Source organism: Berghia stephanieae, chromosome 2 (genome assembly GCF_034508935.2).
Source record: "Berghia stephanieae isolate SIO BIC M18660-M18661 chromosome 2, UCSD_Bste_1.3, whole genome shotgun sequence".
Classification (NCBI taxonomy): domain Eukaryota; kingdom Metazoa; phylum Mollusca; class Gastropoda; order Nudibranchia; family Aeolidiidae; genus Berghia; species Berghia stephanieae.
Window position 1 is genome coordinate 11,486,160 of NC_088361.1, and position 24,889 is coordinate 11,511,048.

The 24,889-nt window shown below is 34.1% G+C and overlaps 1 protein-coding gene across 1 annotated transcript in view; it reads right to left on the reverse strand.

Annotated features, from left to right (window-relative positions):
- Positions 1-1,605: 1,605 nt before the first annotated feature.
- Positions 1,606-24,889, reverse strand: part of LOC144964309 (uncharacterized) — a 36,440-nt gene continuing 13,156 nt past the window's right edge. Inside the window, exons 8-15 of the mRNA XM_078898407.1 lie at positions 24,336-24,595; positions 21,810-21,946; positions 15,265-15,429; positions 14,181-14,591; positions 9,639-9,690; positions 9,336-9,504; positions 6,443-6,539; positions 1,606-2,308 (exon numbers count right to left, since the gene is read on the reverse strand). Of these exons, the coding sequence (XP_078754533.1) occupies positions 1,730-2,308; positions 6,443-6,539; positions 9,336-9,504; positions 9,639-9,690; positions 14,181-14,591; positions 15,265-15,429; positions 21,810-21,946; positions 24,336-24,595 (1,870 nt within the window). The 3' untranslated portion in view covers positions 1,606-1,729. The remainder of the gene's footprint in view (positions 2,309-6,442; positions 6,540-9,335; positions 9,505-9,638; positions 9,691-14,180; positions 14,592-15,264; positions 15,430-21,809; positions 21,947-24,335; positions 24,596-24,889) is intronic.

Genomic DNA, 24,889 nt, shown 5'->3' on the forward strand with positions numbered 1-24,889 from the left:
ATGTAAGCTCCAATTTAATATACGAAAACAGATAACATGGACATTTTGGGTTTCCCCTTTATCAACAAAACAGGATAAATGAAACACTACAGACGAATGAGAAGAGATAAAATGGACGTTTTGGGTTTCCCCTTTATCAACAAAACAGGATGAATGAAACAATACAGACAAATGAGATCTCATTCGTCTGTAGTGTTTTATTCATCCTGCTTTGTTGATAAAGGGGAAACCCAAAACGTCCATTTTATCTGTTTTCGTATATTAAATTGAAGCTTACATTCATTTTCACATTGATATTTATATCTGTCTACATTATCATTTCAAAATCAGTAACAAACACAAATTTCATCAAGAATAAATAGTAACATTTCAGTAATACTCGACTCGACCAAACAAAAAATGCTACACAAAACCTTTTATACAAGAGGGTATCAAGGTTTTATTGTAGCAAGCTGGTGAGCTTTTTTTGATGTTGTTATGGCCACCATTATGAGTTAACGATTGACTTGGTTATCATGGGCGTGGAAATAAGCAGTTAACTTTATAACTTTATGGTAAATTTTTTAAAAAATCTCTTAACACTAAAGAATCTTAAGAAAAATGTATTTTCTTTTCTAACACTGTGGCCAATTGTTGTGAAATAAAATCTGTAATTTCTTCCATTTCCGTAAGTCTGTAAATCTCATCAAAATTCCCGTAACAATTAAAGATGATCAGTAAAAGTAGACAGGTATGTTTTTAACTCTTTCAGTGCTGAGGCTATATACACATTTTCCATCACAAAATGGCTGACACCTGATTGAGGCGACATGAGAATGACAAGCTAAGACAAAGCGACATTCGAATTTGGCACAAAATCTCGATTAAAATACCCCACTATGGCCAATTGAATGTTCTGGTGAAAGAAATGATACCATTGGTTCAATTTATATTACTTTTGTTGAAAATAGGATTGGATTACATTATTGTTTTTGCCTTTCAAGACCAGCCGCACTGTGTGCCATCGGCCAGTAGAACAGATTCTGCTCTAGTGCAGCCAATGGCGCTGAAAGAGTTAATGTTGGCTGAAAAAAGGTTTATACCAACAACAAAAAATCCAATGATAAATATTTTGTTCTTTGTCGAACTGTAATATTCAACATTTTAGCTCAATCTTTTAATCTTTTACAAATATGGTTGGATTTTACTCTCAGAAGACACAATTCATCTTACAGAATTCATCATGACAAGAGTAACAACGAGGCAACTCTGCAAAAGTCTGGTCATAACATGAAGACAATTAGGTCTGTACCTATAACAAGATTAATATTGGGAGTCACTATGATTTCAAATAAATCTAATATGAACATGAAAGCAAAAGGGTTAACAACCCCTTTGAGCAGGTAGTACAGAATTTAAATTTTTTTTAAATACAAAAATGTAAGCTTTTATATAGAACAATATCCACTAAACATGCCCAAAGTGCTTTACAACGGGTCCCTGGTCAACAGCAACATTTAACATGTAGAACGAGACATGACACCTGTAAGACAATATCACAATTTCTCTGACAAACACAACGCTGTTAACGACCAGGTAGTCATTCTACACCTGAGTACAGTGAGAGAATGTGAGTAAAGAGCCTTTTCCAAGGACTCAACAATGGGCTATCAAACCCAGGACTTTTCAGTCTGAAGGCAAGTGTCACACCAATAGAACACATGGCTGCACTAAAACACTCAAACCTGCTTTACAAAACAATGCAAGATTGGGAATTCCTAGATTTTGATTTTGAGGGATTCTGCTTCTTTTTGGTATCCATTAGATCATCCTTTTCCAATTCTTCCATCATGCGCTTTTCATCAAGAGCCATGGCAATTAAATTTGTGTTTACGGTTGATTCAACTGACTCTTGGTCCTGCTCTTTTGCTTCTTTCTTTTCCTGAGTTTCCCCCTCTTTTGCTTCTTTCTTTTCCTGAGTTTCCCCCTCTTTTGCTTCTTTCTTTTCCTGAGATTCCCCCTCTTTTGCTTCTTTCTTTTCCTGAGATTCCCCCTCTTTTGCTTCTTTCTTTTCCTGAGATTCCCCCTCTTTTGCTTCTTTCTTTTCCTGAGATTCCCCCTCTTTTGCTTCTTTCTTTTCCTGAGTTTCCCCCTCTTTTGCTTCTTTCTTTTCCTGAGTTTCCCCCTCTCTTGTTTCCTTCTTTGCTGGAGTTTCCTCCTCTTTTGCTTCATTCTTATCTGGGTTTTCCTCGACTTCACTTTCACTGTCAGTTTCATCTTCGTCCCAATGTGCTTTAGGAGTTACATAGGCTGACACTGATACCGCCACCTGGTTGGAAATAAAAGAATTTCAAGTTAATGCAAATGCTGTGGATCGTGAAAGTAAAAAAGCAAAATTAAAACAGCATTTTAAAAATACCTAATAAGGAACTTTTCCATTAATTCTCCACATTATAACAATGGCGTGTTCCATTACTTCTCCACATTATAACAATGGCGTGTTCCATTACTTCTCCACATTATAACAATGGCGTGTTCCATTACTTCTCCACATTATAACAATGGCGTGTTCCATTACTTCTCCACATTATAACAACAATGTGTTTCATTACTTCTCCACATTATAACAACGGTGTATTCCATTAATTCTCCACATTATAACAATGATGTGTTCCATAATAATAATAATAATAATAATAATAATAATAATAATAATAATAATAATACTTTATTGCATCCCAAAAAGGAAATTTTTTGTACAGACGTGTTATAATTTACACATAAGATAAAAATACAATGGAAATAGGATGTATATATATAAAAAGGAGCAGCTCTATAACCAGAGCTGCGCTTTATAATATGAATAATTTCAACACTGTAAAATAGTTAAAACTGTCACCATAAATTGAAAATTGAAAAGATTGCAAAACAAATAAATTAATAAATTAATATTTATATTTAAAAAAAGTAAAAATGAGAAATAATTATATAAAATGATTATTGCTTGTTGTTATAAAGCCTAATACTGGACGGCAGAAAAGATTTTCGGTGTCTCTCTGTTTTCGTTGAAATAGAGAAAGGGCGACCACTTCTTTCTGACATAATAATTGATGGTCTTAGTGGATGATACTGGTCATTTAATATTTTAGTTATTTTATTTATACAAAATTTCTCGTATAAAAGATCTACATCGTCAACATCATTTATATAGCGTTTAATGGATTTTTTAATATTTGAATTTATTTTGTTCCTTTCCACTGCTAAGCAATTGCCTCCCCAAGCTGTTATACAAAATGACAAAACACTTTCGATTACTGCTCTATAAAATAATGTGCAGAGGGTTTTATCTATTCTAAACTGAGAGAGTTTCGATAAAAAATATGTACGTCTGCACATCTTATGCCTAATTATTTTCAAGTGTTCATCCCACTTGAGCCTGTCATCAATCGTTACACCAAGGTATTTGTAGTGAGGAACTCGCTGGACGAATTGGTCCTTTAATTTTAACGGTTCTATCGGTTCCTTCACTCTCCTAAAGTCAATCACTAGCTCCTTTGTCTTGCTTATGTTAAGCTCTAGGTGGTGGGCATCACACCAAGACACAAATCTATCAATTTCTTGCCTATAAGCCACTTCGTTGCCATTTGTTATGAGGCCTTGAAGAGCGGTGTCATCTGCAAACTTTATTAAAGGTACACTCAGGTTTTGACTTCTACAGTCATTCGTGTATATTGTGAATAATACAGGGGACAATACACAACCTTGAGGAGCACCAGTATTTGTAGTTATACAGGAAGATTTGTTTTGCCCTAATTGAACATATTGTGCTCTCTCCGTAAGAAATTCGAGCACCCAAGCAATTATATACTTGTTTAAATTCAGACTAGTCAATTTTTGAACAACCAACTGAGGTTGCATTGTATTGAACGCTGAAGAAAAATCTGCAAAAAGCAATCTGCAATAGCTCCTAGCGTGATCTAGATGCCTGTAGATGTTGTTTGTAAACAGCAAAATGGCATCCTCTACGCCACGTCCTGGTTTGTAAGCAAATTGATGACTATCACTCAATGGCATAAACTGATTCCTAATTTTAACAAGAACAAGTTTTTCTAAAGATTTCATGACTATTGAAGTCAGTGCAACAGGTCTGAGATCGTTCATAGTTTCAAGTTTTTCTTTTTTTGGAACAGGAATAATTTTTGAAGTTTTCCAAATTTCAGGGATTGAAACGCATTGGAGGGACCAGTTAAAAATATGTGTATAAATGGGGGAAAGCTGGTGGGCACATTCTTTTAATAGTTTTCCTTTCAATCCATCCGGCCAAGCAGCCTTCCTCTCGTTTAGTTTCGAAAATACGAATCTCGTTTCCTCTTCACTGACCTCAATAGTCATTTCATCTTCCAAAGCCCTGTCTAATTTATGTTTTTCATTTTCAATATCAAATTTGTTTGCTGTGTCGAAACGTGAATAAAATTTATTTAAAGTTTCAATTTCGATATCTTCTGATATAATCGTGGGCTTTGGATTATAGTTCACAGCAGTTTTAAGCCCCCGCCACGTGTCCCTTATATCCCCAGAAGAAAAGCATTTTTCAATTTTATTTTTGTACTTATCTCTACAACTAGATATTACCCTCTTTATCTCTTTTTGTTTTGTTTTCAGATCTTTTTTGTTTCCACTAGTATAGAGAGTTTTCTTTTGGTTCAATAAAAGTTTTAGATCTTTTGTTATCCAAGGCTTGTTGTTAGGATAATATTTTATTTCTTTTTTACAAGACACTAGCTGTTCACAGAATTTTAAATACTCACTCACACAGTAATTCTCCACATTATAACAATGACGTGTTCCATTACTTCTCCACATTATAACAATGGCGTGATCCATTACTTCTCCATATTATAACAACGATGTGTTCCATTACTTCTCCACATTATAATAATGACGTGTTCCATTACTTCTCCATATTATAACAATGATGTGTTTCATTACTTCTCCACATTATAATAATGATGTGTTCCATTACTTCTCCGCATTATAACAATGATGTGTTTCATTACTTCTCCACATTATAACAATGATGTGTTCCATTACTTCTCCACATTATAACAATGACGTGTTATATTACTTCTCCACATTATATACCATATCAAACAGAAACTAAATTCACAAACGTCCAGCATGCACATAATAAGTAGACATTACACAGAGCAGCGTAACCGAGAGTCGCCACAGAGCAGAGCCACCATTTATATAATCATATTCATTGTTTTTGGGTTGTTGGCTGAAGAAGGGTTTTGACCCTGAAACGTTCAGTCTTTGGTATTTATTTGTTCTTTTTTTAGGATGTCATATTCAATTTTGTTTACTACTTCATAAAGACAATTAGATTTACTTAAAGCTGAGTTGTAGAATAAGAGATATTTTTTTCAAACAAGTTTAATTAAAATAATAGCTTTTTCATTTATAGAAAACATTAATATTTTTTTGTTTTGAGAAACAATTTAAATATATGCAATCTACTGTTGAGAAACATGGAAGTAAGAAGATTGAATTATGTAAAAAAAAAAACTTGAGCTTTTATATAGTGCAATATCCACTGAATGTGCTCAAAGGTCCCTGACCAACAGCAACACGTAACCTGTAGAACGAGACATGAGGCCTGTTAGGCGATATTACAATTTTTTTCATCAGAGACAACGCTGTTGATGGCCAGGTACTCATTTTACACCAGAGTACAATGAGAGAATGTGAGTAAAGAGCCTTTTCCAAGGACTTAACTATGCACCGAGCGAGGCTCGAATCCAGGAGCTTCCAATCCGAAAGCGAGTGTCATACCACAAGACCATATATCCGCAATTGTAGTTCAATTCATGTTATATGAGATTTTCATACCTTTTCTAAAATGAATCTTTACATTTTAAAAAATTTTAATATTAAAAAAAAAAAACATTCCCATCATTATCACAAAAAAGGCAATTTATAGAAGAATGTACAGATCTGTAAAATTTTATTTTAACAAATCAAAGATAGTTCTCTTTTATGGAATTTTTTAAGACAAACAATTTCCCTAGTTAACCCCTTTACACAAAAAATAAATAAATACATAAATAAATAAATAAATTTTTAAAATTAGACTAAATCAATCCTTTCGATAGATTTCAGGGGTCCCAATAGCTCAATTGGTAGAGCAATCGCTTCAAATGCAAAGGGCCCAAAATCAATCCCAAGTGCGATTGAGATTTTTTGTCCAACCAGCCGTGACTGGGTAGCTGGGTCTGTTGGATCTGGCAGAAAGTACTTTGCAATAGACAATTGTTCTATCTAAAGGGTAGTAAGCAATTGCAATTGTCCATTATATGCTACAGTTACCGGGATAAATCTAATGGCCCAGACGGATTACATTTTTTTCCCTCAATTAATTTCATTTCTCCTGGAAAAGATCTCCTAAAATAAATCCACTTACCTTATTCGGCAAAACATTTTTATCTTCCTCATTTTTATTCATTTTTTCAACGTTGACAACGTTAACCAGATTGGTCTGGATTTCGGTAGTTTTGCCTCTGTAGAAAATAAGATGAGACAAGATATTAGATAGGTCAAGGGTCAGAGATGCGCAGAACTACTTAACTATATGGCATGAGAACTCTCTCTCTCTCTCTCTCTCTCTCTCTCTCTCTCCCTCCCTCTTTCTCTCTCTCTCTCTCTCTCTCTCTCTCTCTCTCTCTCTTCCTCTTTCTTCTCCCTCTCCCTCCCTCTCTCTCTCGCTCTCTCTCTTTCTCTCTCTCCCTCTCCTCGAAAAATATAATGACAAACTAATAATGCTATACCTATAACAACAATTTACGTGGGATATGTGAAGGGAAAATCATATACACTGAAGAAACTCTATTTCTATAAAAGAGATTGACAAAATATCATAAGATTCAAACTTAGTTGTTAAAAAAAAGGAAACCAAAAATACTAACAGTGCAAATATTTTAACAACTTATATGGTCGAGGATGGATATATATATCAACATTTTAATTGGCTGTTATTTTCAACAGATATTAAACATTTTCATTGGCTGTTATTTTCAACATATATTAAACATTTTCATTGGCTGTTATTTTCAACATATATTAAACATTTTCATCGGCTGTTAGTTTCAGCATTTCCTTTGCTGTTATTTTCAGTATTTTCATTGGCTGTTATTTTCAACATTTTCCTTGGGAAGTAATCACCCAATGATTTTGTGCTGGAATATTTTCATTTCTTCGGTAGTTTCCATCTTTGCTGTTTTATTTTGCACTGACTTAAATTAAAGGGGCGGCTTGGGTCTCATTATTAGGAAAATCCTTCAAAATATTGATTTAGAGAATTGGTGGAAAGCGATATTTTAATTAATAATAATAATAATAATAATAAATAATAATAATAATAATAATAATAATAATAATAATAATAATAATAATAATAATAATAATAATAATAATAATAAAATAATAATAATAATAATAAATAATACTTTATTGCATCCCAAAAAGGAAATTTTTTGTACAGACGTGTTATAATTTACACATAAGATAAAAATACAATGGAAATAGGATGCATATATATAAAAAAGGAGCAGCTCCACAACCAGAGCCGCGCCCCATAATATGAACAATTTCAACACTGTAAAATAGTTAAAACTGTCACTATAAATTGAAAATTGAAAAGATTGCAAAACAAATAAATTAATAAATTAATATTTATATTTTTAAAAAGTAAAAATGAGAAATAATTATATAAAATGATTATTGCTTGTTGTTATAAAGCCTAATACTGGACGGCAGAAAAGATTTTGGTGTCTCTCTGTTTTCGTTGAAATAGAGAAAGGGCGACCACTTCTTTCTGACATAATAATTGATGGTCTTAGTGGATGATACTGGTCATTTAATATTTTAGTTATTTTATTTATACAAAATTTCTCGTATAAAAGATCTACATCGTCAACATCATTTATATAGCGTTTAATGGATTTTTTAATATTTGAATTTATTTTGTTCCTTTCCACTGCTAAGCAATTGCCTCCCCAAGCTGTTATACAAAATGACAAAACACTTTCGATTACTGCTCTATAAAATAATGTGCAGAGGGTTTTATCTATTCTAAACTGAGAGAGTTTCGATAAAAAATATGTACGTCTGCACATCTTATGCCTAATTATTTTCTTATCATCTTATTGAACTCCAACTTGTATGAAAAACACGGTCGAAAAGGGTACAGGTAGTAAGAAAAGTGTAAAAAACTGAAAGCTGTTTTGCTATCTTCTCAATATGTCATTTTTCTAGGGTTATGGGATGCTTTGTCATCAAATATTTCTCAGAATCTATTCCATGAAATTGTCTGAATATTTCCATATGTATTTAAAGAGATAATGTATTATGTCACCAAAGAGAGATTTTTTTTGATAGGGTAAGTGTATTTTGACTTATAATCCAAATCATAAATTTTTTAACATTAATTTTGTCATAAAATTTTAATTCGCAACTTTGTAATGTCCTAATACAAATCCCATAAGCTAAAGCTGTAAAATCTCTCTTTGGTGACACATAATGCTACAATGTTGATAAGAGAGAAGAATATAGAGGTTATTCCTTCAATCATTTTTGCGGAAAATTTGCCACAAGATTGTTATATTCTTTTATCCAGACCCCCAATAATGTTGTAAAACGGGTATCAGCACAGATAATGTATTTTTTTCACCAAAAATGTTTTTTTAAACTTATAATGACGATATCTTCTTCTTCTTTCAGCTTATCCCGCATTTTGCAGGGTCGACATAATGAATGCCACACCTCCATGCATCTTGGTTCAGCGCATCATCTTCCTTCAGGCCCAATTCTTTCATATCATATTTTACCTTTTCCCACCATCTGGTCTTTGGGCGTCCTTCTTTCCTCTTTTCCACTAATTGTAAGTCCAATACTTCCTTCCCACATAATCCCTCTCTCTCGTCTCTTTACATGTCCCAAACCACACTTCATATCTTTCTTCTCTCGCTCTTTTTCATACATATTTTAACTTTCCCAGGGCTTGACAGTATCTTTTTTTTCACCAAATAATTGTCAATCCATCTTCATTTCCGCCACCCTCACTTCGTTTCTTAATGCAACGATTTAATATTTAATCGTCATATATTGATAATTTTTTAAAAGTCAACAACCTTTTTTTTCAGAAGTGAATCAACTCACCATTTCAGCCACCCCTTCTTTCATAATACTATTGAGTTACACGGCCATAATTAAAATCTTTTAAAAAACCACGAGACCACCCCTTAAAAAATTTTAAAACTCACCTTTGAGACCACCCCTTAAAAGCTTTAAAAACTCACCTTTGAGACAAAAGTCCTAGTATATCTTTAGTCATCATCTGCAAGGCAACAAACTCAGCGGGAGAGCACATGTACGTGCCTGTCATTCCAGAAGTAAGCACTTGATAGCGCTTGACTTTGAAGTCAAAGGATTCCCCAAGATGTGCCCACATGTGATCGGACAAGCTGACTCGATAGGGAAGAATGCTTGGGTAGTAAAATCCTTCATTATATATGTACGGTGCTTAAGACCATTAGTTAATGAAATTGGAAAGAAATGTAAATAGAAACAAGAGCTGCCCACGTGTGATCGGACAAGTTGACTCGATAGGGAAGGATGCTTGGGTAGTAATATCATTCCATTTATCGGGCTCACCTGTTAATGAAATTGGAAAGAAATGTAAATACAGTCCACTCCGGATAATCGCAAAACCTTGGGATCAGCAAAAATGTTGCGATTAACCGAATTTGCAATTATCCGAAGTTGAGTTTTCTGTCCACTATTGCAACATTTTACACAAATATGGTAAATCCAATCAGTTGTTGTAAACAATGTTCTGAGTCCACCACAGACTGAGCAATTTGATTGGAATAAAAAATAGATGGCAGCCCTGTATAGATTTTGACAAGCAAAATCAGATTTGAGGCAAGCCGACATCTTAAGATTGGATTCACTTTCACATTTTGTAAGAGTCCAAGAGATTAGCCGTGATGAGAGACAATGAGGTCTCACCAAACCTGTTGGCTACAATGTACAAATGTTAATCACTAAACAAAGGATATCTATCTGTTGTCTAAACCATGCCCAGCCCACTCGCCTCATGTCTAATGGTCACAGATGACCGCACAAACCCGAACTGCAAAGCCCTGCCTCTTTTGTCTCTAATAGTGTGGTGACACACTAATGAAGTATCAAATCCCGCCCACTCTCGATTCTTCAACGTGTCATGATTTCACATGATGAAATCTGATCATGAGATTTTGTTTGATTGATTCCGTGAATTTGCCTCCTTTTGAGGTCGAAAATTTGTTGCGATTAACCGAAGTTTGTTGCAATTAACCAGTGACTTTTATATAGAATTAATTCCGTTTCTTGGGAAATGTTGCGATTAACCGAAAGTTGCCATTAACAGAGTTGCGATTATCCGGAGTGGACTGTAGAAACAAGACCTGCCCACATGTGATTGCACAAGCTGACTCGGGAAGATGCTTGGGTAGTAAAATCCTTCATTTATCGGACTTACTTGTTAATGAAATTGGAAAGAATGTAAATTGAAAAAAAAAAATTATGTTGTTTTGAGAACCATGCTACTTATAAAGCCAGCAGTTATTTTGGTGTCTGTGGTGTGAAATTGGCTCTAAAAACTAAAAAGTGATAAACAAAAATGAATATAACAGCTTCAAAAAAGAACAAAAGACCAAACATGGAAATGTTTCAAGCTCAAAACCCTTCTTCAGCCAACAACAACAAAAAATAATAAAACATAAATACATTACTAAAAAAAAAAATCCGGATCAATGACAATGTAATATATTTATGTTTCTATTGCTTTATTTGTTCTTTTTTGAAGCTGTTAAATTCTTCTTTTCGTTTTTTTTTTTTTTTTTAACCTCAGGAATGGGAGACACCCAATGTTTGTCGTTGCTTTGCCAATTTAGAATTATCTCCGTCTTTTAAATACGACAATAAACAGGTATAGGTATATTGACCTTTAAAAAAATATTTTTTTTTAAAGGAATTATATAAATAAATCAGTAAATAAATAGATAAATAAATAAATAAATATATGTTTTAAAATGAAACAGAAAATGACTTAATTTTATATGACTTAATAACCCTGTACATTCTAAGATAGAAGGCTATAGATAGTAATCATTGCTATCTACATATTCGCTGCCTCTGATTACGGGTCATCGCATGGGTCATAAAACTCCTCATTGATAATAATCTCATTGGCATTATATAATGAAGCTGTTATGTTCATTTTTTGCATATTTCATCTATCCCCTGCCATATCAATCCAACAATTGTGTCAACTTTCTTGACTCCAGCGTTTTTTTGGTGGAACGATCATGCCTCTGGCAATCAACTATCTGTATTTGGTTCTTATTGCTAGTCTTGAATTGCAAATTAATCAGAATGGTGCCCAACACAACTGGTAAAAAAAAAAAAAAGGTTGCTATGGATATTTAAAATCACACTTCACTAATTCAAAAAATATTTTTAGAATCTGTTGACTTGCTCGCTCAGTTTCATACAATTATAACAAGTAATTAATTTAACGACTCAGTTTCACAGACACTAGACACCTTTCCGAACCACATTTCAAAAGCATTGATTCGTTTTCTCGTCCAGCATTCAATGTCCATGCTGGCATACATAGAAAAATATAGACCTGGTGTAGAAAATCTTTAGAAGTCGAATTCTAGATCTCCAGCTCTCCTGAACCTCCTTCCCATCATACCATAATATACGATTCACTGCGTGGAATCAGCGCTATTTCAGTTGGAACTCCCAAGGGACCAATAACCCTCCCTGCTCGCTACCTGCATGAGGTCATTGGAGTTCAACTGGTATCAGGCAGTGCCGTGTCCAATGGGGGCAATTATGGATATTTATGGTCTTATAATATGTCTGTATAGCGGGAAAACAATAACAGACTATTTCACTTTATTATTTTGATTTGAAAAATCAGTTGTCTTTCTAAACATCAATGAGATTTGACATTCTTGTGGTTAATAGTTTTCTTTGAATATCACAAATTGTTGATCTAATTTTAAGTGCTTGTAAATTATGGTGCACTTAAATAAAAAATTTGTTATTCAAAACTCAGCGGCAGTATCTCAAGAATTTTGATAAATATCAAAAGTACATATATGCATCTATGTTCCTGTGCAATATTATCATATTGGCAGTTGATTTTCTTGATTTATTCATGGTTTTGTAAGTTCTGTGTATTGTTTTTTACCAATTCCGTTCCTCTCAAACAGTTATGTTGATCATAACAGTAAACTGATATGATTTATGTCTTTATGTGGTAAAATAACTCATAAAGATAATATTTTATTGACCAGTAAAGACTAAAAACCAATATTGTGTATGATGTCAATATCTCAATTTACTATCAATCTGCCTATAAAGTATGACTTCTTTACAAGAAAAAAATCAATCACCCAACAAGGTTACTGGACATGCTACAAATATTGCAGTATCAATCATCAATTACAACTAACACTAAGCACTGGTACTGTTAAATTAAATGATTTGCTCAAACAGACGGACATAGTATGGGGACAAAAGAGGATTCAAAATTATGAGGGCATATAGTTTATTCCAAGTAGTAACCTTTTTCTCCTTATTGACCAACTACATTCAAAACGAACACACTATCCATACAGGTTATATAGAATCATCTCCTTTCCTCCAAGAAAACACATTTAGTCATTGTCTTATAAAGTCATCTGATATACCATTGAACTCCAGTCAGTCAAATTTAGAGATAAAACAATTGAATAACAACCAGAGTCAAATCAGTACAACGCCACAGGCATACCACAGCAAGATCATTTCATTTTTGGGAAATCACTGCCATATATATCTGGACGCTTCAGTCTATAAAAAGTTAACACATTCACTTGTGCACAAAAGGAGAACTTGAACTTACATTATATTACTTATTCAACATGCAAGAATACCCTAAACATTGACACCTATATGACACTATAAAGTCGGCATTTCCTGAGACAACCACACAAAAGCAGTACCGTATACATCTTCAAACTATAATGCCTAACAGTCATAAAAAAATTTAATTTTGACTTGAATCGTAAGGGATTTAAGTATAGAAAAAAAGTTATCAAGCCATTAAAAAGTTGGCTTTCAAATGTGCCCAAAACTCATAATATTTAAATCAGTTAAATGCTTAAAAAATAATAATATTATTTTCGTCTAATGGTTTATATTTTATTCCTAAACTGATATTTGGACATAATTCATGGCATGGAATACTATGGGAGAGAAAATAAGGATCTCACCAAGTCATGCCAAATAAGAAATTTACACTAAAAAATTCATATCTTTTAAGGTTTTACTGCCCGGACAACAAAACTTGGCATGTGTCAAGATCATCATTTTTACTTTATATTGATGCTTGTTTCAATCATTTTCTGCCGCTGGGAATTAAAATATTGTTATGCAAATTACAACAAATTAATTTCATTGATAGTTCAAAAACCACTAAATTGACACCTCTCTTATGAGCAGCCTTAAGAGGATACATTATTATAAACCATGGCATATGATGAAAGAAACCTTTGCTTTGCTTGTGGTGAGGGAACAATTTTCATATTTGTGTTAGCAACTGAGCAATACCATGAAATATTGCAACAATTAATTACCATCAGCGGCATCACAGATTCCTCCTGACCGCTACCTGTTCCACCCATGGGCTGACCCCACTAATGGGGTCAGGTTGACCTAACACTGAAATACCACTCAGAGGGGGAAATGCCACGCAGTGGATTCTTTCATTGCCTTGTATCTATTATACGAGTTTTATTTATACACTACGAGATTGTGAGTATGTGTCATTGCCCAATCAATAAATAAAGAGCTTAATAAATACTTTAAAAATTAATGAATACGTTTAAGTAAAATTCTTGGATATTTTGTGGCCAATAATAATTGTAAGGTAGTTGGTTAGTAATAATCTTTTTATTTTTCATGAATGCATTTTTTTGCCAACCCTATTCCTCTTCTCATTTCTAGTTCAGATTTGAGATACAATATGAGGTAAGACAACAATTCAATCCTACCAGTAAAAGGAAAAAACTGAGGAGATAAAAAAAAAACAAATAATGTTTTACCTCTACAGGATAAATAACTGTCCGGTCTTTGGCCTGTCTTTGTCGACACAGAGCGATATGTAGCTCCTCAATATGGTGCTGAGACTGCAAGAAGTCATTCGACACAAACAAAACAATCACATCGGCATCGTCTATCTCTCTCCTCATTTCCACCTGATTAAAGCTTAATAAATTACAAGTTACATTAGCTCCGGAGTCTTTAAGCATTTCGGTCAGGACAGCAGCAAATTTCAAGCCATCTGACGTGTAGCTGAAGGAGATCTTGGCTTCCAATTGTGAATAGTCTTCTTCACCATCTAACATATTCTTTCTCTCAATCATTTTTGTCTTCCTGTTGAACTCATACTCTTTAGAAAATCTTAAGGAGCGATGGTGATGAAGTATGTCTTCAATCTTTTTCGTTTCCCTCTCCTAGAATAGAGAAAATAAGGGATGATCTTTTAGCAATGATTTGGCTGTTTATATCATTATAACAATAATCATTATCATAATCATCATTTTTATATTATTATTATTATTATTATTATTATTATTATTATTATTATTATTATTTATTATTATTATTATTATTATTATTATTATTATCATTATTATTACTATTATTATTATTATTATTATTATTATTATTATTATTATTATTATTATTATTATTATTATTATCATCATTATCATTATTATTATTATCATCATTATCATTATTATTATCATCATCATCATCATCATCATCATCATCATCATCATCACCATCATCATCATCATCAGCATCATCATCAACATCATTATTATTATTATTATTATTATTATTATTATTATTATTATTATTATTATTATTATTATTATTATTATTATTATCATTATTATTATTATTATTATTATTATTATTATTATTATTATCATTATCGTCATTATCATTATCATTATTATCATTATTATTATTATCATTGTCATTATTATTATTATTATTATTATTATTATTATTATTATTATTATTATTATTATTATTATTATTATTATTATTATTATTATCATTATCATTATTATCATTATTATTATTATTATTATTATTATTATCATCATTGGATACCTTTCTTTCAGGCAACCCCTTCAATTGAAGGACAGTTGGCATGATTTTCTCAATAAGCTTTTCCATGTCTTCCCTCGTAGATATTGACACTGCCTTCTTTGCTGAAAAACTCTCAGGGAGGGTAGACAACTCTGTCATGCAAATCGGGACTAATAAGAAATCATCCTGACCAAATAAATATAGAGAGGTAAAAGTTATCTTTAAAAAAATAAAAAGAAAGAAAAAGAATGACCAAATAATTTGAAATTTAATCAACAAGTATAGCAATTATTATTCTGAAATAAAAGCAATAAAAAAAAAAACTTTTAGGATATAAAGGGAGAGCATTTGAGTGGCACAATAAGGACCTGCATTTGATTCCACGACAGGTCATTCTTTCTCATCGTATTGCCCTGTCCAACCCAAGGGAATTAGAGTAGGTTAGCATCTTACCACAGTGTAGACATGTTGTCCGTTTAAGACACAGCTCGTGATGAGGACAAACCCCTGCTTGAACAGGCCTTAACCCCTTCCATACCAGCCATTTTCATAATTTTCCCCAAAATTTCACACCCGCCCAACACAAAAATATGTTTTTCTTACTCAAACAGAAAAGCAAGTAATACATTCTATGCATAATATCGATCAACAGAATGAGCTCTACAACACAGTCTCACGTTTTTATAGCTATAATAAAACATTTTCCTTTAAATTGTGTGTTTTACAAAAGAAATCTGAATGATAAAAGTGCTGGTTGGATCGTAACGGTTGGTAAGGAGAGGGTTAAGGCTCTTGTATGAACCTTAAAAAGATGATATTTCTGGGATTCATTAAATCCATACCGTCTCATCTTTTGTTATGTATCAAATGTCCCAAGTCTACGGTAATGTGATACTAAGCTGCTCGAAGCTGTGGACTGTAAAAAGTAACAATGAAAATACATCAGCTTCAAAACAGAACAAAATATCAAATACATATCATTTCGGGTTCAAAAACCTTCTTCAGCAAACAGCCAAAAATAATAAAAGCATAAATACATTATAAAAGGTATTTATGTATTTAGTGTTTGCATTTTGTCGTGGTTGCTGGCTGAAGAAGGGTCTTCAGCCCGAAGCATTTCGTGCTTGGTATTTTGTTCTTTCTTTAAGCTGTTATATTCATTTTTCTTGATTACTTTTTACAGTCAAAGCTTTTGTTTCTTTTCCTTTTATTTTACCAAGATTAGCAACAACAACAAAAACCCCATCAAATGCTTCCTTCCATTGTCACTTCATCTAGTAAAAATTATCTTTTTGAAAACCATTTGAATTTCACATCTGAATAACCCACTCTTAAGTATACATAAGCATAAATATAGTATACAAAGCACTTGTATGGCTGGTCCTTCAGTATGCAAGATTAGTTTGAAACCCATTTGCAGCTGACAGCATCAACCATTTTGAGAAGGTACAAGGATGCAATATCCTCTGGATATTAATATGACATTGACTCAGACACCATCAGCACTATTAGATCACTATGTATGCCAACATTGGCCAATCGCCAACATCAATCGAGGCAATCAGTAAGCACCATTAGATCACCATGTGTGCCAACATTGGCCAATCGCCAACATCAATCGAGCAATCAGTAATAATAATAATAATAATAATAATAATGCTGAAAACTTATATAGCGCTATAACTCCGAGACACCAGACTCTAAGCGCTTAAATTACAAATTACTTTGGCTGAAACATACTCATTCACACACACAAGCACACACACACACACACACACACACACATACACACACACAACACAACACACAACACAAACCAAACCTATCTTGCTTCTCATACCATCTACTAAAATCGAAACAAATATGTTTTAAGCGAACGTTTAAAAATAGACAAAGATTCTTTTTCACGAATGCTCTGCGGTAAGGCGTTCCAAATAGAGGGTCCGAAATGAGAAAAGGATCTCATTCCAGCATTTTTCCTAATTCGAGGGACAACTAGTTTTGTGGAATCACTGGCCGAACGTAAGGGGCGGGGTTTTGAATATCTTTCAATTAGTTCTGAAAGGTAGGAAGGGGCAGTACCTTCAAGACAACGATACACTAAAACACAAGCTTTGAATTTAATTCTTTTCTCAACAGGCAGCCAATGCAGGTCATGAAGTAGAGGTCCGGCAGAGTCGCACCTACGCTTCATAAATACTAGTCTGGCAGCGCTGTTTTGGACAATCTGAAGACGTTTCAGATTGTATTGCGAAACGCCAAACAACAGAGCATTACAATAATCCAATTTCGATAGTACGAGGGACACAACCAGGTGCTTGGTCACATCCTCAGATATGAACCGTCTAATGGAAGCAATCTTTTTTAGTTGGAAAAAGAGAGATCTAACCAAATTATTAACCTGATGCTCCATCGACAGTCCAGAGTCTAAGAATGTGCCAAGGTTTTTCACTTTGTCAACAATTTGAATAGAGGCATCCCCCAACTTCAAATCTGTTTCACTTTTCCACTTCCTGTTCCCCACATACAGCACCTCCGTCTTATCATCATTCAGTTTCAATCTGTTCTCATTCATCCATTTCTTAACACTTTGGATACAATTTTTACTATTGGCTGATACTTCTTGTAAATTTCTCATATTGGAAACGCAGTACAATTGCGTATCATCAGCGTATTGATGGTAAGACAGACCAAAACTTCTGATGATTTTAGACAGAGGGCCAACGTACAAAACAAAAAGAACGGGTCCAAGTACTGAACCCTGGGGAACCCCACAATCAAGAAAGATTTCCTCCGATCTATATTCATCCACCGTAATAATCTGTTTACGATTAAACAAATATGACCTAAACCAATCAAGCGCTGCACCAGACACGCCATAAGTAATTTCAAGACGTTTGAGAAGAAGATTGTGATCAATAGTATCAAAAGCAGACGATAGGTCAAGCAAATTCAGCAAAGAACATGAACCATTGTCTATAACAGAGAGGAGATCATTAACAACCCTAACAAGTGCGGTTTCCGTCGAATGATGTTGCCTATAAGCAGACTGAAATTTTTCTTCAAGACAATTATTTTTAAGATGAGACAGTAATTGTTTCAAAACAAGCTTTTCTAAGATCTTAGAGAGAAAAGGAAGATTAGAGACAGGGCGATAGTTTTTTAAGTTCTCTTTATCGAGATCAGGTTTTTTCAAAAGGGGTTTGACATGAGCAACTTTGTAAATGTCTGGTACAGCACCTGACTGCAACGAATTATTAACAATACATGTAAATGGTGTTAAAATTACATCAATGCATTTTTTTAAAATGGCAGTATTTAAGGGTCTAAATCACAACTTTTAGTTGGAGACGACATAATGCAATCACGTAAGTCAGCTTCAGTAATCTTTGAAAAATGTGTTAACGAATCACCATGAAACTTGTCAAATGTTGTAGGGATCGATTCAGACGAGAGTTCCTTCCTGATGGTATCCGTTTTTTCTTTAAAATATTGACCAAAGCGAGTTGGTAGATCTGCACGATCGATTAAAGATGGGAGAGCTGGTTGCGTCTGTTGTCCCAGCAGTTCCTTGGTCAAGGCAAAGAATTGTCTCAAACGTCCCACGTTTTTGAGGCTTTCTTCATAGAATTTCTTTTTGGCCCTGAAATTGACGGCTTTTGCATCATTTCTAGCCGCGATGTATCGCTTCTTATCGACAGCATCTCTGGACTTGAGCCATTTTCTTTCTGCCCGCCTCCTGGCTAATCCATTCAATTTTATTTCGGTATTATACCAGGGTGCTTGACGTCTCACTTTTACTGCTCTAGTTGTTAAGGGAGCATGCTTGTCCACCGTACCAACAATTGACTCGTGGAGACCATTCGCATCATGTTTATTTTTAACGTTATGGTCAAGGTCTTGTTTAAAAATGTTCATGTTTATATTCTTCAAATTACGAGATGTTATCATCTTTTTTACTTCGTGCTTCATTGGAAATAAAACGCAAAACACAATTAAATGATGGTCAGAGATTAATTTATCAATATTTGAGACAGATGAAGAGAGAGAATGTTCAATGTCTGTAATGACATGATCTATTGTGTGGCCATGGTTGTTTGTAGGACCGCTTACAAGTTGAATATTGTTGTTTGTGTCAATAATCTCCCGAAATACTTTCGATTCATTTTTGTTTCCGAAATAATCAATGTTAAAATCACCCATAAAAATATTATGCTTTTTGTTAATGGATTGCATTGACATAAATTCTCCGAACTCAGATAAAAAATCAATAGTTGATATTTTGTTTTGTTGGCTTGGTGGTGGGCGGTAGACACAGTGAAACGACTTTTTAAAATTATTTTCATGAATGGCAAATCCAGCGTATTCAAAACTTCTAAAATTATCATGGTGAAATGATATCTTGTCAAAGAGTGACAAGTTGTAAATAATTGCAATACCACCTCCTTTCCTCCCAATGCGTGGAAATGATTTAATACAAAAGCCTTCGGGTGTAATTGCTTTCATAATTGGATCATCATATGAATGATTAAGCCATGTTTCCAAGATGACAAAAATATTAATTTTATGATCTTCAATAATGTCGATTATGTCTTGAGTTTTATTACGACACGATCTAACATTTAGTAATCCAATTTTTAAACTGGTATGATCACTACGTGCAGGTTGTTGTTGTTGTTGTTGTTGTTGTTGTTGTTGTTGTTGTTGTTGTTGTTGTTGTTGTTGTTGCTCAAGACGGTGCTGTTGCTGCGAGTTGTTGTCATGGTGGTCGTTAATTTCATACTGACTGTCACGGACAGTGTTGACATTTGACAAGGAACGGTGAGGATTACTCATTGAAGTGATTAGATTGGATGGGGGACGAGTGTTGATAAATTGAAGCGAGGATCGAGGTCGTAGGGGGAGCGGGCGTGGGGTTGGCCGATGACCAATGACGGTGGTTATAGGGCGTTGTTCACAAAATTAGTATTATAAATAGATCGATGTACACGGTAGTTGTTAAAAGTTGTAAAATATAGCACAGTGAATAAAGTTTCCAATATGGCTGTAAACAAATAGCAGTTTAAAACTATGTTCGACTTTGGAAAATCCATACTTAAATTTTAAAATTTTAGAAAAATCCTCTGTTAGAAATCGTTAAAATGTATATCAATAAAACCACAAGACTATCACAAATCAGATGGTATTAAAATCCAGGCGAAATGTCAGATAAAAATCACTCAAAACACGTAAATGAAAGAGCCAACAAAAACAAGACTCAGTAAGCACTATTAGATCACTATGTTTGCCAACATTGGCCAATCGCCAACATCAATCGAGGCAATCAGTTAGCACCATTAGATCACTATGTTTGCCAACTTTGGCCAATCGCCAACATCAATCCAGGCAAGTCACCCTCTACAAATAACATTGTGGGCAAAATAATATTATAGCTTGCAATAATCCACAACTGTCTACACGCAGGCAAAGCACTCTTACCATCCTCTCTTTCACATACACTATCAACAGATCAAACACAACATAGAGGCAACAGGGGCTTTACTTTCTACAAACCACAAAGAAACAGTGGCAGGAACCAAGTCATGATCAATTCCTGCCCATTCTCAGCACATATATCATGGCGCTTGTCACCAGAATGATGCATTGGCTGCTGCTGCTGCTGCTGCTACTGCTACTACTACTACTACTACTACTACTACTATTACTATTACTACTACAACTACTACTACTACTACTACTAATGCTACTACTACTACTACTACTACTACTACTACTACTACTACTACTACTACTACTACTACTATACTACTACTGCTGCTACTACTACTGCTACTACTACTACTACTACTAATACTACTACTACTACTACTGCTGCTGCTACTACTACTACTACTACTACTACTACTACTACTACTACTACTACTACTACTGCTACTACTACTACTGCTACTACTGCTACTACTACTACTGCTACTGCTACTGCTACTACTACTACTACTACTACCACTACTACTACTACTACTACTACTACTACTACTACTACTACTACTACTACTACTACTACTACTACTACTACTACTAATACCACTACTACTACTACTACTACTACTATTACTACTACTACTATCACTACTACTATTACTACTACTACTACCACTACTACTACTACTACTACTACTACTACTACTACTACTACTACTACTACTACTACTACTACTACCACCACTACTACTATCACTACTACTATTACTACTACTACTACCACTACTACTACTACTACTACTACTACTACTGCTGCTGCTGCTGCTACAACTACCACTAATACTACCACTACCACTACTACTACCACTACCACTATCACTACTACTACCACTACCACTACCACTACCACTACCACTACCACTACCACTACTACTACTACTACTACTACTACTACTACGAAGAAGAAGAAGAAGAAGAAGAAGAAGAAGAAGAAGAAGAAGAAGAAGAAGAAGAAGAAGAAGAAGAAGATAGAAGGAATGAAAAAAAAAAAGAGAAATTCATAATATATGCCATATTTTTCTGACCTTTGACATCAATCTAGCCAGTGAGATATTATATTCTTCTTGACAAACGGTCGATGCAAGGTATGCATCAGACAGCATGGCCACCAAGCATCGAGACTTATCTACAGCTTCATATAATGCTTGCTGCCAGAGATTGCCTGTCAAAAAAATACATGAAAATAATGGTCCATAAGAAATGGAAGGAATACCTGAACCTCCTTCCCATCAATGACATGATATTCGGTTCTTTCATTGCCTTGTATCTATTATACGAGTTTTATTTATACACTACGAGATTGCGAGTATGTGTCATTGCCCAATAAATAAAGAGCTTAATAAATAATTTTAAAATTAATGAATATGTTTAAGTAAAGTTCTTGGATATTTCATGGCCAATAATAATTGTAAGATAATAGTACTTCGTGATAATTTGTATTTTTTCATCCGCTTGAATGGCAATTTGGCCCAACAAAGAAATGCGTTGGATTTGTTTTCACGCGCACCAAAGATTATTCATAATTGCCAATCAGTTGTCTTTTACAAATTTCACACCAATAAAATGTTCGAAAATATTATGCAATTGTTGAATAAAAGTTTTGAGTTTGTTGGATTTGGCGGAAAGTACTTTGAGATAGACTAGCATCCCATCCAAAGGATAATAAGCAATTGCTATTGCCCATTTCACGCTATAGAACCCGGGATAAACTCCAGCTCCATAGACCCAATGGCTCTGAAGGACCATTTTTTTAAAATCTCACACATATAAATGATGTAGGCATTGCAGACTTTCCCTGTGTCAACAAAGTGTGATGAAAATAAAACACTAAAGAAGACTGGAAGATGTAAAGGCATTAATTCACATGGCGATCACGTCTGTTTGTCTGTTTAATTTAAATTGATGCTTCCATTTTGAGCTTCAATCAGTAACATTTGCATTGTTTTAGGAACTGTGTGATTTTTAATTGCTGGAAGTTTGAATATAAATTAAAAAAAAAAAAAATTCCCTTTATTCATCCCCAAGGGGGAATTTGTCTTTAGGGTCTATTCCAAGGGAAGACTGGAATAACCCAGGCGTCAGCCGCAGTGCAGCGCCGCAAAGTGAGCTAGGGCTAGGTGACTTGCTCAAGGCCACACAACGCAGCAGCGGGTGATCGAACTCGTTACCTTTTGGGTACGAAGCAAAGACCGTACCGCTGCCCCCCGCTGGAATATGTTTTATAAGTATTATCGAGTGGTGCTGGGTCACACAATCATGACTCTCCATTCATTCCTATCTTCTGATGGTCTCAGAAAGTCGATGTGTGTCTTATCCATCTCTCCAGTTCTTCATGTGTAACCAAATTGGAGTATGAAGTAGAGAAGTAACAAATTTACTATTTCTTTTACAAGTTGATTAGATTTTATGTTTTATGTTTTTAAGGGTTTTACGGCGCTTGCAACACATATAGGTCATATCAGCGCCAGTAAAAAGGAAGAAAATGAGATAGTAAAAAGTTCTAGAATTACAATAAAGCATCCAAGAAAAGGGAAGACAAAGGGGAATTGGTTCAAATAAGAAACAGGTGTAGATTTCAAAAGCACTCTATCAAAGTACTTAGTTTGAGATCACTAAAAGTCTCATCCAGACACAAACACAGGTCCCCGCTAAGAGGAACACACTCAAATGTTTTACAAATCATATATAATATAAAGAAAGCATAATACAGTGCATAACAGAGAGATGATTTACAATGAGAAAAATATCATCTCCCAAAACTAACTATACATTCGACTGTTTCCCTCTCAGCCAGGGCATCTGGCCAGGACCAGGACAAAACCAAGTAATCTCATTCCAAGACAAAGACAGAAAGCATGTTGGAAAACAGATATAAGGGGATAGAAGACATAGTATTACCCCCCTGCCCACTATGGGAGGTTAGGAACCCCACCCAGGATTAGATTTTAATTACCTTTAAAAAAAAAAGTTGGAAAAATATCATAAACATCTCCGATATTTACCTAGTAACAGCCTGCAATCGCCATGAACTAAATCATAATTAACTGCACTTAACCAATCACAACTTGGCTGAATACCCAGTCATTTGTAAGCAAAACAAACGATCTAATAGCGGAAGAACAATCTTATCTAAACCAAAAACATCCCACAAAATCGGCGAACAATCATTTGACTTTTCAGCACCCTATTTTTGGAACGCTCTCCACGAAAACATCAGAAGTGCAGACTCATTATTATCAGTTTTCAAATTTTTATTTAGAAAATGAAGTTTTTTGCTATCACGTGTGTAAAATGTAATGTCTATTGTTATGTAAGTAATTAAAATTGCTATGTTTTATATTTCATTGCATTTTTATTTTTATCTTAAGAATGCAAAGTTCCTAAATCCATATGAAATCAGGGTAAGGTTATGTACAAATGCCATTTATTATTATCATTATTAAGAAAAATCTCAAAATAGGCAAACTAGATCAATACAGCGGGCACTCAGAAGGACTAATATGATTTTTTAAAGGTCTGTGTAGAAATATTGGGACAAAAATAATATATACCTGTTTTCAATTCACTTCGATCAAAAAATACTTTGACCTGTGGATATTTGCTAGACAAGATTTTAAGGGCCATATTTGCAATGTCGGACGTGCGATGACAGTAGGAGATGAATACGTCATAAACTGGAACGGGTTTCTTCTCCATCTCATTGGTTGTCTTACTCTCAGACTCAGCTCTAGCTTTGTATGTGTAAACAGCTAAGATCAAATCCTTACAAGCCATCAAAATCTTTTCAGCCGCTGTTTCTGTGCTGTTTGACCTAGGTGAAAGAAGACATAATCTAGAAATTTTATTCATAGATTTTATTTCATTCTTTTTTTTCCCTTTCAAAACTCAAACAAAAAAATAAAATCAAAATAAAATAAATTGCTTGATAAGAAAAATAATAGGAATGAGAAATTATCGCATGATTCACTAAGTCTGTCATTATCTAATTCTAACAACAATGTATCCTCACAAGGATTAAATGACACTTCAAAATCCTTAAAATTATGCATGCAGCCTGGCATCAACTTTCACTTTCAATCAATTTTAAGGACTTACAGATGCTCAT